The 18,588-nt window shown below is 37.2% G+C and overlaps 1 protein-coding gene across 1 annotated transcript in view; it reads right to left on the bottom strand.

Moving 5' to 3' along the window:
- LRRC75A (leucine rich repeat containing 75A) overlaps nt 1-18,588 on the bottom strand; it is an 820,714-nt gene that overhangs the window by 584,718 nt on the left and 217,408 nt on the right. Inside the window, exon 2 of the mRNA XM_053706301.1 lies at nt 18,361-18,489. Coding sequence (XP_053562276.1) covers nt 18,361-18,489 — 129 coding nt within the window. The remainder of the gene's footprint in view (nt 1-18,360; nt 18,490-18,588) is intronic.

The following is an 18,588-nucleotide window of genomic DNA, read 5'->3' as shown; positions in this document are numbered from 1 at the left end:
AAAATTTGGGTTCAGTGTCCCTTCAAAGGGGCATGAAATGAAACACAAAACATTTCTTTCATGATTGAAATCGATTATACATTTTTAAACAACTTTCCAATTTACTTCTGTATCCATTTTGTGTCACTCTCTTGTTATATTTTATTGAAGAAGCAGTAATGAACTTCTGGGAGCTATCTGGACACATATACAAGTTCAGCCACCAATCAGCAGCTAGCTCCAAGCTCCTTAGCCTAGCTAGATAATTGAAGTAAACTGGAAAGTTGTTTAAAATTGTATGCTCATGAAAGAAGAATTTTATGTATCGTGAAAGAAAAATGTTTGGGTTTCATGTCCCTTTAATGTAAAAACAAAGTTATAGTACACTGTCCCTTTAAGATGGTGAATGACAACCGTGAGACAAAATATTTCACATGGGCAATCATGTTTTAAAAAAATCACGCAAGTTATTGTAAAAAAATCATGACCGCACTTCAAGAACACACTAGAACTCCACAGAAAACCCATGGTCACCCCTTAGTTTGTATTTAAGAGATTATGCAGAGACAAATACGTTTTAAATTGTGAGACAACGGTAACAAAACAGACATGTGACTATTCACAATTACACGTCTTACATTTTGCAAACATGTTTTCTAAGTGTTGTGGTTGTAGGTTTCGTTTGTAGCCGTTCTTGTTTGCTGTGCCATATATCATGTATTGTTCCACTTAATTCAGCTTTACAGGGAGTGCAGAATTATTAGGCAAGTTGTATTTTTGAGGATTAATTTTATTATTGAACAACAACCATGTTCTCAATGAACCCAAAAAACTCATTAATATCAAAGCTGAATAGTTTTGGAAGTAGTTTTTAGTTTGTTTTTAGTTATAGCTATTTTAGGGGGATATCTGTGTGTGCAGGTGACTATTACTGTGCATAATTATTAGGCAACTTAACAAAAAACAAATATATACCCATTTCAATTATTTATTTTTACCAGTGAAACCAATATAACATCTCAACATTCACAAATATACATTTCTGACATTCAAAAACAAAACAAAAACAAATCAGTGACCAATATAGCCACCTTTCTTTGCAAGGACACTCAAAAGCCTGCCATCCATGGATTCTGTCAGTGTTTTGATCTGTTCACCATCAACATTGCGTGCAGCAGCAACCACAGCCTCCCAGACACTGTTCAGAGAGGTGTACTGTTTTCCCTCCTTGTAAATCTCACATTTGATGATGGACCACAGGTTCTCAATGGGGTTCAGATCAGGTGAACAAGGAGGCCATGTCATTAGATTTTCTTCTTTTATACCCTTTCTTGCCAGCCACACTGTGGAGTACTTGGACGCATGTGATGGAGCATTGTCCTGCATGAAAATCATGTTTTTCTTGAAGGATGCAGACTTCTTCCTGTACCACTGCTTGAAGAAGGTGTCTTCCAGAAACTGGCAGTAGGACTGGGAGTTGAGCTTGACTCCATCCTCAACCCGAAAAGGCCCCACAAGCTCATCTTTGATGATACCAGCCCAAACCAGTACTCCACCTCCACCTTGCTGGCGTCTGAGTCAGACTGGAGCTCTCTGCCCTTTACCAATCCAGCCACGGGCCCATCCATCTGGCCCATCAAGACTCACTCTCATTTCATCAGTCCATAAAACCTTAGAAAAATCAGACTTGAGATATTTCTTGGCCCAGTCTTGACGTTTCAGCTTGTGTGTCTTGTTCAGTGGTGGTCGTCTTTCAGCCTTTCTTACCTTGGCCATGTCTCTGAGTATTGCACACCTTGTGCTTTTGGGCACTCCAGTGATGTTGCAGCTCTGAAATATGGCCAAACTGGTGGCAAGTGGCATCTTGGCAGCTGCACGCTTGACTTTTCTCAGTTCATGGGCAGTTATTTTGCGCCTTGGTTTTTCCACACGCTTCTTGCGACCCTGTTGACTATTTTGAATGAAACGCTTGATTGTTCGATGATCACACTTCAGAAGCTTTGCAATTTTAAGAGTGCTGCATCCCTCTGCAAGATATCTCACTATTTATGACTTTTCTGAGCCTGTCAAGTCCTTCTTTTGACCCATTTTGCCAAAGGAAAGGAAGTTACCTAATAATTATGCACACCTGAGATAGGGTGTTGATGTCATTAGACCACACCCCTTCTCATTACAGAGATGCACATCACCTAATATGCTTAATTGGTAGTAGGCTTTCGAGCCTATAAAGCTTGGAGTAAGACAACATGCATAAAGAGGATGATGTGGTCAAAATACTCATTTGCCTAATAATTCTGCACTCCCTGTATATGTTAACAATAGGAAAACCCAGCGATGGTGGGCTAGAAAAGATATGTGAAGGAATTTCAAAACATTGGCCTCTAGTTATCAAAGTCTGGCGAACCTGATCCGACAGTGCGGATCAGGTCCGCCAGACTTCGCTGAATACAGCGAGCAATACGCTCGCCATATTCATCATTGCACAAGCAGCTCACAAGAGCTGCTGGTGCAACGCCGCCCCCTGCAGACTCGCGGCCAATAAGCCGCCAGCAGGGGGGTGTCAATCAACCCGATCGTACTCGATCGGGTTGTATTGTGGCGCTGTGTGTCCACCTGCTCAGAGCAGGCGGACAGGTTATGGAGCAGCGGTCTTTGTGACCGCTGCTTCATAACTGCTGTTTCTGGCGAGCCTGCAGGCTCGCCAGAAACACGGGGCATCAAGCTCCATACGGAGCTTGATACATATGCCCCATTATCTCAACTGAATAATGAGACCCCTAAGCTGCATAACGAGCCCCAGTGCCCATAGTTTACTACTTAATAATTGCATAAGGTCAATTAAAAAAACTTCTTGCAAAAATAACACAAAAAAAACCTCATAGTGCTGCCAGATGTCCAATAGGTCCTTGAGCAGCAGCTAATTAAAACGCTCTATGTAGTACTGGCACAAATCACTGCTGCTTATGCCACTCCTATGGTTAAATGGCTGCTTTATGTGTTACTGGCATAAAGGGGGTAAAAAACAATATTTTTTATTTACTGGCAAAAAAGGGTTACATCAGTAGCTTTTGTATGTAGACTATTGACATAAAGGGTTAACTTATGCTATCTGTTATTACTCACCCGAACTTCAGTCAGTTATGCCCATGTCAGCTCTGGATTGGCTATGAGAACGCCTGTAGCAATCCCAGGACGGATACGCAGTACTGCATGGGAGCTAACACTTCAAAGGCAGCTAAATACTACGGAGACAGTAATTCCTTTTTGTTTTCACAAGGAGGAAATAAGTTGTACATTTCACAAATATTCAGATTTCAAATTTTGCAATAGTTGTCCCTTTAATTGTGGGTCTTGTGATTTCCCTTTATACAAGATTTAGATAAAAAAAGACAAAAGATTTCCACAAATACTTGATGTGATTATCTAATTCATAATAATATTCTTCTATAATAGGTTCCTACATCCAATGTTCTCAACTGCTACATCAGGAATATGACATTTACAATCATATAATTTAAAGGGATATGAGAACCAAAAATTCTCTTTTGTGATCCAGACAGAGCAGGCAATTAAAAAAATAAAATAAAATCTAGTTTACTTCTATTATCAAATTTGCTTTCCCACGATATTCTTTGTTGAAGAGATACCTAGGTAGGTGTCTGAATCACTACATGGCAGGATATAGGGGCCAATTTACCAAAGTGCGGACGGACATGATATGATGTAGCGTATAATGTCTGGCGCACATCGGTAAATGCTGACAGCTGTCGGCTTTATCATTGCACAAGCAGTTCTGGTGAACTGCTTGTGCAATGCCACCCCCTGCAGATTCATGGCCAATCGGCCACTAGCAGGGGGTGTCAATCAGCCCAATCGTATAGGATTGGGCGGATTGCAGACTGTAGCCTTAGAGGCAGCAGACCAGTTATGGAGTAGCAGTCTTTAGACCGCTGCTTCATAACTACTGTTTTCGCCAAGCCTGAAGGCCCCATAGTGTTGTTATCTAGTGCTCTTGCAAATGGATAACTTTCTTGCAAAACTGCTGCCATATAGTGCTCCAGACACGTGCACACTCCTGAGCTTACATCCATGCCTTTCAATAAAAGATACCAAGAGAATGTAGAACATGTGATAATAGAAGAAAAAATATTTCATGCTCTATCTGAATCATGAAAGAAAAATGTTGGGTTTTGCGTCTCTTATGCAAAGTCAGAGAGGCACACAATGATTTCACCATAATAAATACTTAATAACTCTGCCATAAAAAATCTACTTCCTTTACTTGTTGATTAATATTTGCAGTTTCTTTGCTTTAAAAAAACAAAAACAATTTAATTTGCATATAAACAAAGCTTTAACCATTTACTGACCTGAGGGAATTGCAGTAGCATATCTGTATTAATTCTCTATTTTCTGGCTTTTCTCTCTCTATCACCTTGAGGTGACTGAAACTTGTGTTTTATCACTGAGCTGCAGATGACTCTGTACGCAAAACCCTAACCCTCTTATAGGCACAATGCTAAAAATGTCATTATTTTCTGCTGTTGATTTTCCTGCTCTCCCTGCACAGTTTGCCTCAATGTGCAGCGTTGGATGAAGAAATAAAGTAAAAGGCTGGGCACAGGGAAATATTTGTTCTAGCATTAATTCTCAGAGACACTTTTAACAAATGAAGAGTAAGAAAATGATGATCCCTGATTAAAGAGTTGTTATTCTCTACAATATGATGGCAATGGGATCTTTATAGCCCCCTGCCCAAATGGTTTTACATATTTTTTGCCATCTAAGCAATATGTCAGCAGACACAATGTTGCAGATTAGGTAGGTCTGTGGCCATAGTGCCACCCATTAACCCCTTATATGTCAGATAAGTTGCATCCCACAGTATTGCAATGGGTTTTAGCATCCAATGGGTTAACTGTAGCCCTGATTATAACTATAAGCCTAGCCCTAACTCTATCCCTAATCCGAAAACAAAGGTAGCTCTAGCCCAAACACTAACTCTATCCCTAATCCGAAAACAAAGGTAGCTCTAGCCCAAACACTAACTCTATCCCTAATCCGAAAACAAAGGTAGCTCTAGCCCAAACACTAACTCTATCCCTAATCCGAAAACAAAGGTAGCTCTAGCCCAAACACTAACTCTATCCCTAATCCGAAAACAAAGGTAGCTCTAGCCCAAACACTAACTCTATCCCTAATCCGAAAACAAAGGTAGCTCTAGCCCAAACACTAACTCTATCCCTAATCCGAAAACAAAGGTAGCTCTAGCCCAAACACTAACTCTATCCCTAATCCGAAAACAAAGGTAGCTCTAGCCCAAACACTAACTCTATCCCTAATCCGAAAACAAAGGTAGCTCTAGCCCAAACACTAACTCTATCCCTAATCCGAAAACAAAGGTAGCTCTAGCCCAAACACTAACTCTATCCCTAATCCGAAAACAAAGGTAGCTCTAGCCCAAACACTAACTCTATCCCTAATCCGAAAACAAAGGTAGCTCTAGCCCAAACACTAACTCTATCCCTAATCCGAAAACAAAGGTAGCTCTAGCCCAAACACTAACTCTATCCCTTATCTGAAAACTAAAGCTAGACCATAATGTGAACCCGAGCTTTAATGCCAACCACAATTTCACAATGTGACTAGGGATATTGCTGAACTGTGATGCATGGATGTTGAGATGTCAGCGCACTACATTGCAGACACACTATTGTAGCAGCTATATGATCCCAGCATGTTATGTAACATTAGGGTTGCCAGGTGTCCATTATTCAACTAAACAGTACAGTATTTTGGTCCAGTAAAATCTTTACAAAAATACTGAACTCTTAAATGCCCATTTTTTTTATTTTTTTTTTTTTTAAAGTCCATTAGTGTTTACTGTATAATTTATTATATGCCTCAATGCATTACAAATATGGAGCAGAAAAGGTGATGAGTAGTTAAGGGGTTCCAATCACTACTGTTTACATGTTTTGTTGGCAACCAAAGAGGTACAATTATTGATTTCTATGTTACTGGCAGCTAAGGGGTAAAATAACTGCATAGTTGTGAAACATATACATGGTATAATTAAGAGTGGGATCTAAGGAAGAGCTTTAGTAAGGGGGCATTGTGTGACCCAACTGACCATCGTCCCAGTCACCTCAGATTGTCCAGCATTTTTATAGAGGACAGCTACCAACCCTATGGAACACATTTTGCAATATAAAATGCATTAAAAGGGTTTTTTTATTTTTTTTAACTCTGGGATTGACAACTCACCCCAAGATACTACCGCACTATGATAAAGCAACTTTTTTCAAATATTGTTAATATTGCAAAATGTGTCACAATATTATGCTGGGGATGCACAGCAGTACTAGGGTTGCCATCTCGGCCATGTTTTCCTGGGCACTTATGAGTTACACATGTTGCAGGGTAAGCAGGGAGGAACATGTATTGTGCTGTTTATTAGCACTATTCATGTGATGTCCAGAGGCACAATACATGCTCCTCCCCATTTATCCTGCAGCATGTGTAACTCATAAGCGCCCAGCAAAACATGGCCGAGGTGGCAGCCCTATGAAGCACACAGAGCTTTGAAGAAACAACTCTTACAAAAACACTGTGGGCACTTCCTGTAGGGAGGAGTCACAGTGAAATCTATAGAATGTAGTCTTCCTCCTCTGTCCCTTTAAACGACATATCAGTCTGGAACACAAGTACTAGGCAAAGAGATGAAGCAACAAGACAATAAGGCAACTGCCTATTACTAAGGAGAGTCCCACGGAGGGAGCTATATTACAGTTCAGAGGATGTCTGGGGACATGGGAAGGTTAGTAAACACAAGGCAGCTTTGCATTGCCATGTTTTTATATTTACTGCTAATACCATAACCCGTGAAACCAAGCATCATACTAGCTTCTTCTTTGCTATAAAATCATAGTTTAGCTACCCAAATCATCAGAAATTAACCAAAAAAATAAAATTATGCTTCTCTTTTACTGTTTTTAGTAAAGTAACATTAAGGGGCCTAATTATCACTGTGTGAGCAGACATGATCCAATATTGCTGATCATGTCCGCTGCACATCGATAAATGCTGACAGCATACACTCTCGGCATTTATCATTGCACCAGAAGTTCTGGTGAACTGCTGATGCAACACCGCCCCCTGCATATACGCGGCCAATCGTCTGCTAGCAGGGGTGTCAATCAACCTGATCGTATGGGATCAGGTTGATTTCCGCCGATGTCTGTCTGCCGCCTCAGACCGCTGCCACACTTTAGACTGCTGCTTCATAACTTGTGTTTTCATTACTTTATCACATTGTGTACCTATACCTGCTTCTTTATCTTAGATCTGTCTGTAAACAACCAAAACTTGGAGAGAACAATGGAACATTAACATTTTATTACCTTATCTCTTCTATAACGCACTGGGAGTGTAATTTCTTCTGCTGTTTGTGATTACACAGCTTGGCCTTAAGGCCAAAAACTTTCAGGATGGGTGGGGATACCACAGGCTAAATCAACCATTTCAAATGCAAATATAAGGGGAATGGAAATACTTGTAAACAATTTAATACACTCCAGCAGGTAAAGTGGATCATTGGGAACAAATTAAAGGGAAGAATATATTTGAGTAAACTGTCCCTTTAAATGCTGCAGGTAATATCACTGATGAATGTGTTAACAAAAAAAGCCACAGCACTAAACCCTGAGGCACCTGTAGCTCCTCCCTACTTTGAATACCCTCAGTTTATTAAATACTCTGCAGTCTATACTAAGCCAACATTTTGACGCTTGACTTTAGCTGAGGGCAATGCAGTTTATCAATAACATAATGTGGCACAGAATAAAATACTTTAGCAATCATTGATTTATTACTTTGAAGTCCTAAACAAAATTATTCTAATATTAAATATCCTGCAGTAAAAATCATGCTGTTTTCCATCAGTTATTTGTTTGTCTATGAAAGTTGCAACTGTTTTTTGTAAAATAGTTTCCAGAAATGAACTTAATACGTCAAGAGGCATGAAACCTAAAATGTTTTTATTGTGATTCTGACAAAGCATGATACTATTATAAAAAAAAGTTTCCAATTTACTTCAATTATCAAAGTTGCTTAGTTCTTTCTCATGTTATTCTTTGTTGAAGCGATACCTAGGTAGGTAGCGTGCACATGTCTGGAACACTGCATGGCAGGAAATAGTGCTGCCACCTAGAGTATAACACCTAATGTATAACACTCTTCCAAAAAACCCGCTGTATAGTACTGCAGACACATGCAAGCTTCTAAGTATATCTCCCTGCTTTTAAACAAAGGATACCAACAGAACAAAGACAGTTTTATAATTAAATTGAAAAGTTGTTTAAATTTGCATGCTCTGATGGAATCATAATAGAAAAAAAATGGGATTTTATGTCCCTTTATGTGAAACTCACAAGCCACTAAAATCTTCCTTGCTGTTATTTTTTTTTAAATTGTACTACATTAACTCTTCGCAAGCCACCTGAAGTATTGAAATATCAGGGATATGTTATGTGATTGTAGTCAAACTTCAAAGTTTTGTAAAAGGTAATAACACACACACTATCATATAAGACACACTTACACCACACACACGTACTCTAATAATACACACACACTCTCATATAACACGCACTCTCATAAAACACACACACTCTCACACCACACACACTATCAAATGAGACACACACAACACATACTCTCATAATACACACACACTCTCATATAACACACACTCTCATACAACACACACACACTATCAAATGAGACACACACAACATGTACTTTCATAATACACACACACTCTCATATAACACGCACTCTCATACAACACACAGACACTCTCACACTACACACACTATCATATAAGACACACACAACACACACTCTCATTCAACACACAGACACTCTCACACCACACACACTATCAAATGAGACACACACAGCATGTACTTTCATAATACACACACTCTCATATAACACACACTCTCATACAACACACAGACACTCTCACACCACACACACTATCAAATGAGACACACAAAAACATGTACTTTCATAATACACACACACTCTCATATAACACGCACTCTCATACAACACACAGACACTCTCACACTACACACACTATCATATAAGACACACACAACACGCACTCTCATTCAACACACAGACACTCTCACACCACACACACTATCAAATGAGACACACACAGCATGTACTTTCATAATACACACACTCTCATATAACACGCACTCTCATAAAACACACAGACACTTTCACACCACCCACACTATCATATGAGACACACACAACACATACTCTCATAATACACACACAATCTCATGCAACACGCACTCTCATACAACACACACACACACTCACACCACACACACTATCATATGAGACACATACAACACACACTCTCATAATACACACACACTCTCATACAACATGCACTCTCATACAACACACACACTCTCACTGTCTCACACCCCACACACTATCATATGAGACACACACAACACGTACTCTCATAATACACACACACTCTCATACAACACGCACACACTCTCACACCCCACACACTATCATATGAGACACACATAACACGTACTCTCATAATACACACACACTTTTACACCACACACACTATCATATGAGACACACACAACACATAATCTCATAATACACACACACTCTCATACAACACACACTCTCATACAACACACACACACACTCTCACATCCCACACACTATCATATGAGACACACACAACACGCACTCTCATAATACACACACACTCTCATAAAACACACACCACACAATCCCATACAACACACACACTATCATATAACACACACAACACACACTATCATATAACACACACACAACATGCACACTCACAATACACACACACCCCACACACTCTCCTACAACACACACACACAAGCTGCAACCGAATAAACATGGTGTTATGACCCAGTAATGGGTGCCGAACTGTGATTTAAAGAACCCTGCTCTACACCAAGCATGGAGACAGGTAATGGAAGGAGAAGGAGATTTAAACAAAAATATAGGTAGGAATAGATAACAGAAGATGAGGTACCAGAAATAACAACTGCATCCTTAGCGTTGTGTTCAACTTTTTGCATCTTCAACTATTATAATCTAGAACCACCTTAGAGTTTAATGTTAACTAAATTGTCCATGTAATTGAGTTTCCTCTAGGGCCATATATGAGATTTTATAATGGTGCTACTATAAATAAATCTAGCAAAAACATTTTTGTAGCATCTGTATCACATTCAGTGCACACCTTTATAATGTGAGGCTTGTTGCATGTATTGGTAGCAAAGGGAAACCTGTATAAGAGTATCGAAGGAGGGCTGCAATTTCAGGTCTGCAGTATGGTCTGGCGCAAGCCTGGCTTTATGCCAGAGGAAGGCACTTTAAAGGGACAGTCTACACTCAAATTGTTATTGTTTAAAAAGAGAGATAATGCCTTTACTACCAATTCACCAGCTTTGCACAACCAACATTGATATATTAATATACTTTATAACATTTAAACCTCTAAATTTCTGCCTTTTTCTAAGCCACTATTGACAGCCTCTTAATCACGCTTTTTAATTTGCTTTTCACAACAGGATACTGCTACTTCATGTGGGCCATTGTACTCACGCCTGTGGGTTGTGCACAAAATGCAAGTCAATAGATAATAAATAAAAAGTCATGTGATCGGGGGGCTGTCAGAAGATGCTTAAATACAAGGTAATCACAGAGGTAAAAAGTGTATTAATAGAACTGTGTTGGTTATACAAAACTGGGGAATGGGTAATAAAGGGATTATCTATATTTTAAAACAATAAAAAATCTATTGTAGACTGTCCCTTTAATAATGAGAATGGGGCAAGCACTTCTATGTTGGTTATAAACAGTTTTTATAAAGTTTTTTTTTATGGTTTTATTGTAATTTGGTAATGTTAAAGAGAAACTGAACCCAATATTTTTCTTTCATGATTCAGGTAGAGCATGCAATTTTAAGCAACTTTCTTATGTACTCCTATTATCACATTTTCTTCATTCTCTTGCTATCCTTATTTGAAAAGCAAAAATGTTAGTTTAGAATCCAGTCCATTTTTGGTTCACATCCTGGGTTGTTCTTGTTGATTAGAGGCTAAGGGGCCAATTTATCAAAGTGTCAACTGAAAATACGCTGGAATTCCGCATCGTAATTGTTGCGAGATTGATCCAACCTAGCCTCAAGATAGGCAAATGTTGAAATTTGTGACATAACATACGATCCTGCGATCTCAATCCAACGCAGATTGATGATTACATCACTACAGATGTTCCGAATACACATTCAGCTGTATTTGGCACTTTTCCCCATTTATCAAACTTTAAACAGGTACGCGTGCCGCTATTTCGACGCACCGTACCTAGTTTTCAAACTGCCACCCTTGAGGCCGCGGATGCCGTAAGAAAGCTTATGTAAGAGAATGCAGTTACAAGTTACAAAAAAAAACAACATTAAATTATGAAAAATAACAAAAAAAATGATCAAAAATAAAAAAGAATTAAACCTAATCTAATAGCCCTATCAAAATAAAAAAGCCCACCCAAAATAAAAAAAAACCTAGCCTACAATAAACTACCAATGGCCCTTAAAAGGGCCTTTTGTGGGGCATTGCCGCAAAGGTAACAGCTCTTTTACCTGACAAAAAAAATACAAACACCCCCCCAACAGTAAAATACACCACCCAACAAACTCCCCAAATAAAAAAACTACCTAAAATAACCTAAGCTACCCATTTCCCTGAAAAGAACATTTGTATGGGCATTGCCCTTAAAAGGGCATTTAGCTCTTTTACTGCCCAGACCCTAATCTAAAAATAAAACCCACCCAAAAAAAACCTTAAAAAAAAGACTTATTGCCGCCTGGATGAGGACTTCGCCGACTGGATGGATCCCGCAAGCGGGACTTCAAGGACTGTAAGTGGATCATCGGGGGTTTTTTAAGTTTTTTTTGGGTGGGTTTTAGTTTTAGATTAGGGTCTGGGCAGTAAAAGAGCTAAATGCCCATACAAATGTCCTTTTCAGGGCAATGTGTAGCTTAGGTTATTTTAGATTTTTTTATTTGGGGAGTTGGTTGGGTGGTGGGTTTTACTGTTGGGGGGTGTTTGTATTTTTTTACCAGGTAAAAAAGCTGTTATCTTTGGGGTAATGCCCCACAAAAGACCATTTTAAGGGCCATTGGTTGTTTATTGTAGGCTAGGTTTTTTTATTTTGATATGGCTACTAGATAAGGTGTAAAAAAAATTATTTTTGATAATTTGGTTTGTTATTTTTCGTAATTTAGTGTTTGTTTTTTTTGTAACTTAGTTGTTTTTTTGTAATTTAGGACTTTGTAATAATGTTTAACTGTATATTTAAATAATTTTAGTAGGGTTAGATTTTTTAATATGTAATTTAGTTTATTTATTTGGTAGTTTTAATTTAATTGTAGTATAATAGTTAGGGTAGGTTAATTTCTAATTTAAAATTAGTTTATTTTAATTCTACAGGTAAGTTTTAATTTATTTGAATATAGGGATGTTGTAATTTTAATTTAAAGTTAAGGGGTTGTTAGGTTTAGGGGTTAATAGCTTAATTTCGTTTTTTGCGATGTGGGGGGCTGACGGTTTAGGGGTTAATCGGTTTAGTTAGTGGTGATGATGTGGGAGGCCAGAGGTTTAAGGGTTAATAAATTTATTTAGTGGCGGCGGTGTCGAGGAGCGGTGGGATAGGGGTTAAAATCTTTAGGTTACAGCGATGTCGGGGAGTGGCAGGATAGGGGTTAAACATTTTAGTATAGTGGCGGCATTTAGTGAAATGGTATAAATACAGTTGGGAAAAAAGCCGAATAGACACGAGATTGATGACTGCTAGTTAACAACAGTCCGATGCTCATCGCCCCGTACTTGGTGCAAGTGTTTTTGACGGCTTTTTTTATAAATAAGGAGAGTGTATTGAGATCCGCCGCCGCAATGTTTGTCGATGTTAGGCGAGCGTATTGATGCTGGCGAATGCAACATAGTTCACACTTTGGTAATTATGCCCCTAAATGTCAGCCACCATTAAATAAGTCCAAGGTGCTGAACCAAAAATTGTCTGGCTCCTTAGCTTGGATGCCTTCTTTTTTAAATAAAGATAGCAAGAGAACAAAGAAAAATTGATAATAGGAGTAAATTAGAAAGTTGTTTAAAATGTCTGAATCATGAAATAAAAAAATTGGGTTTAGTATCCCTTTAATTTGTTATGTATTAATGTGCTATTAAAAGCTGGCTGCAGCCCTTTGCATCCCCTCTCTAGAGTTTGTTTATTATTGCATACAGACATATGCTATAGTATACAACAAGCAAGAGGGAGTCAGTAAAATTAACAGCAATTATAAATAACAGCGACTACTCAGTCAATAAATGATGTAACGTCCCATTGAAACACACTGCAAAATATTACAAAGATGAATAAAAGGCTTGTTTTAACACAACTATCCATTCTAAGGCCTCGATTTATCAAAGCGTCAATCTTGGTGCATTCGCTGGCATCAATACGCTCGTCAGACATCGCTGCCGTGGATCTGCATATGATACCCTTATTTATCAAAACGTCTGTCAAAAACACGCGCGTCAAGTACGGAGCGATGATCATTGGACTTTTGATAAATTTAGAGTCATCGATGTTGCAGATATTCTGTTTTTTCCAACGTTATTCATACCATTTCATTACTGTCCATGAACAAGCACATTTCTCTAAAGCTTATCTTTTATTTTTCAACTGTTAATGTTAAGCTATATTTATACCTGAACAAACAATAATAGCTCATAGATATTTATTTTTCTATTTATTTGTTATACAAAAAAATCTGATATATGAAATGTTCACATAAATTAATGTGTATTATTATTTATTTGATTCATGATATATGCCTATATCATGTTTTTTTATTTTAAATGATTATTAATGCTAGAATGTGTACATATATCTTTGCACAAACTTGTGTATATATATATATATATATATATATATATATATATATATATATGTGTGTGTTACGTCAGAAATCTTTTGCAAACATATTTATATGTCCCTAAATTTCTTTTTATGTTCTAAACAATGTTGTCTTTCATATCTTTGTGTTTATTTATACCACTATATGTATATAGTATACATGTATTATTATTCTGAGCATGAATAATTGCAAATATAACATGTAATCAAAATATCATATGTATTTATTTGCAATTAATGGATATTTTAAGAGCTGGACCAGTTTTCTCTCTGTACCTGTGTAACCCCAACTGATTGCAATCTAGTTTTAAAAACTACCCCTTCACATGTGTTATAAAATGGTCTGGCATATAAGATGAAATTTCTTACTGAAAAAGAAATTCAAGAGAAGGAAGAAATACACTGAAAATAGCATGACAGTAAAGAGGTGATTTTAATTTCTGCTGTATCTGATTCATGACAGTTTAATGTTAGGTGGGCTATCCCTTTGAGCTATCAGTTTAAGATTATATTCAATCAAACATCAATTCGAATTTTAAAATCCTTGTCTAAAATACTACACTGTGTGTCATAATGTCAACAACAATGTGTATCTTTAATTCTAAATTCACATATACATACTTTCAAAGTATAATACACAATGTAACAAATGGCACTTACAAGTTCTGATGAGTGATCATTGACACAAATATCAAGCATTTTGATTCATTAGTGATAGTTTAAAATGTATATTTGAATCAGATTGGCTGATGTCATAAATCATGTGATTATGCATATTCCAATCAAAAGTGGTTGAATAATTTACTATTTTGTGGGTTGTTAAGGAGTTTGCGTCATAATTGGTGCGAAAAGTGTCGCGTCAAAATTGGTGCAAAGTGGAGAGTGGGACTTGTATTACATGGCTTAAACATTGTGCACATAGATTTTTCACAAAAGCGCACATAGATTTTTCACGAAAATTAAAAAAGAAGTTAGCTATATTATGTTGTGTATTTATTTCATTTTTAGCTTTATATCTATTAGGGGTTCTATTTATGATAGTGCGGACGGACGGACATGGTACAATGTAGCGTATCATGTCCTCCGCACATCAATAAATGCCGACAGCGTATTTATCATTGCAGCAGCAGTTCTTGTGAACTGCTGGTGCAATGACGCCGCCTGCTGATTGGCCGCTAGCAGGGGGTGTCAATCAACCCAATCGTATTCGATTGGTTTGATTTCTATCCGCCGCCTCAGGGCAGGCGGACAAGTTATGAAGCAGCGGTCTTTAGACCGCTGCTTCATTACTTCTGTTTCCGGCAAGCTTTCAAGAAATATGGGGCATAAATTGACCCCTAGGAGTAAAATCTTAGCGCCAGGCCTCATAAAATAGCTACAGGCCCCATATAATAGCGCCAGGCCCCATATAATAGCTACAGGCTTCATATAATAGCTACAAGCATTTCATCACTATTGTACTACGGCTCCCATTAAAAGTAATAGTTGTCATTGTTACTTTAAAAGATGTCAGCTACTTAACTGAAACCAGAAGGGTGATCCCGTACAAACCATTACTGATTACAGATGGGGTCGTCATTATGGGGAAAAAAAGTATACTCTAGGTATACCCTATTGCTTTAATTACAAATGAAGTGCAAAAATATTACAGATACCTTTTTTTTTATATATATTTATGTGTATAGCTCTATATCTATATGGAAGTAAATGTACTCATACTATATTTGAACATATTTTACATGTGCTTTGTTATACTTTTCTTGTAACCCTAATACTTTTCTTCAGGTCTCTAACTTTTTTAGCCCACATAACTCACAGCTTGTAATATGAGTCATGTTTAGCTCGGCTGTGCTATCCATTGAAAGTATAGAGTTTGCTAAATAGATGTCGACCAAACTAAACATTCTCTAGTAATTCTGTTTTACCACTGACTTTAATACCAGATTGTGCTCTAATTCAGGAATGTGATATTGATAGCGTAGGGTGCGCCCCACTTGTAATCTAGGCCTAGGTGTTTTATTCTTTAGCAGTGGCTAAACACACTGAAGTAGTTACTTAAAGAAACTGCTCTATTGATCAATAGCAGTTATTTGTTATCTATTTTTTTTTACTATTTTGCATTTTAAATCCTTTTTATTAAACCATAACAACTATTATTTCTTCAAGGATGTTGGATTGTGAGGTGCAATAAATCTACAACTATGCATTAGCTATTGAGTCTATTCATAGGAGTGATTCATTATCAGTTTGTGTATAAAATGACACTTGTTTAGTCAATGCTTTAAATATAAATAACACACACTAAGGACAATACAGATACACAGAAAGAATAAGCTCAGAATGTCTGAACACGACAATCAGGACAACTTATAAATGTTGTATGTAATGCAGAAGACATTGGCAAAACAACACATAAACAGTGCAATCAGTGTCTAACAAACATAACATAGAAAATATCTGCAAGGACAACTCTAGTGTAATATCAGACAAGTGACAATAGTGTATGCACTCACACTCCTAGGTTAATTGAGCTCAACAATCTGAACTCAGCTGGTGTCATTAATCCTTCAGTATCAGAGAAGTACAAAGCCATCCACCCATAGAAGAAAGAACTTGGTGAATTATCAAACATACGAGTAGCAAATATTGTATTAAAATACACACACAGTCATTTCCTTCAGACAATTCACAGATTTATTAAAAATAAAATAAAAAAAACAGGAATAGAAAGCTTCATGTACCAGCTCAATGTAACACTTTCCCCAGGAGACAATGAGATTTGTCTTCATAATTGCAATAAAATAAAAAAACAGTGTAATTTGTCTCAAAAAGCACAGTCCTTATTCAAGTTATTGTACTCCAAGATCATGAGAATACATAACTAACCGTAACTAGCCAACAGACCTTTTTACAGCTTGTCCTTTTTTCTGTTCACCAAAGGGCAGGATCTCAAGATATTTGTGTAAAAGGAGATACTACACACAATTGTAGTGATAACAAGAGATTACTTGCTGTATTGTTATTATTTAGTGGAAGCACAGTTATGTTCACAGCAGTTAGAATGCTGGTGTAAAAAGCACATTACGCAGTAGTACAGTGTGTACAGGAGTATGAACACTGTAAGCCTGTACTACACAATGCATAATATTATCAGAAAGCCAGTTGCATCTCTGCCTCCAACATCTAAGGTAACAGTTCAGAACCTACCTAGGTCCAGCACAGCCTGATTCTGCCATGGCTGAAAGATCCTTGAAACTAACCCTGCATGCACCAACTCCCATCACCAAGTGGTCAACAAACTGATCAACACTACAGGTAAGTATTTCAATGGACACAATTCTATTTGATCACTAAGACCTCCACACTGCTGGGAAATATAATAACCAGCTCTCAGAACAGAGACCATACTGATATAAACACAGTCGGCCATTCTAAATGTTGCCTGTGCTAATAGCAAATATTTGAAAACTTGTCTATTATAATTAGAATATTTTGCACATATGATATTTTGACTGTTCAATATTTTAATGAGAATATGTTAAAACGGTTGAGTTTTCCTATATAACATTAACATTCCTGACATTTCCAATAAATAAGATGAAACAACATGAATGTAGTATTCTGAACTAAGATTGCTCTTGAAAGTAAACCCAGTGCATGTACCCTTATTGTATTAATACAATTCATTTATATTTATTTTTTATATACACAGTTTTTAGATGTAAAATGACTGGTTTGTTTGGCATAGCTGTTTTCTTTTTGTTCATTAAATACAGTAAATTTTTCATTGTGCCTCAGAGATGGTTAACAATATTTTTCAATATAATGAAATCTAAACACTTTATGGTCCATCTAAGGCATAAGGAATATACTTGTATATATTATTTTAAAATAAATTTAAACCAAAAAAATAAATTTAAACCAAACAAAAGTCTTTATCAATTGATCTGATAAATATGCTTAATGAGGATAAAGCATGTCTATCTGCCAGTCTCGCTGATTTATTATGAATTTATTAATATGTCAACTATGTACTAGCAAAATGACAATACAGACCAGATATAATCTAAATAATAGCACAACTATGTTCAAGATAACTGACAGCACCTGGGAGATGCAGAACTGTTATAAGAGGAAAACAAGGTGGGAACAGAACATGCAATTGCATTTAAAGAACACTTCATACACAGTTCATTTGCTGCCTTGTATAGGACAAAAATATGCACATTTCTGTATAAGCATATTTATTGCATTCTCCATACAAATGATAGCATAAGAGCACATTGTAAACAAATATTAAGTACGTACCGGTTTGGGGCAGTGCACATATCTTGCCAGGCTGATTATTAAGTCATGAGTTATAGGATCGACCAGATTCCGGAAGCTAGCATAGCGGTACAGCACATCATCTAGCGAGGTGGACTCCATACCCAAATCCTATGGTATAACAAGAGATTGTTATATTGCTGAAGCACATACAGTATATATACATGTAACATGATCAAATTATTTTTCACCAAACAAACTTTACATTAT

The sequence above is a fragment of the Bombina bombina genome, chromosome 3 (genome assembly GCF_027579735.1).
Source record: "Bombina bombina isolate aBomBom1 chromosome 3, aBomBom1.pri, whole genome shotgun sequence".
Lineage (NCBI taxonomy): Eukaryota > Metazoa > Chordata > Amphibia > Anura > Bombinatoridae > Bombina > Bombina bombina.
Note: the sequence above shows the minus strand (reverse complement) of the source record. Positions and strands in the feature narration are given on the sequence as shown.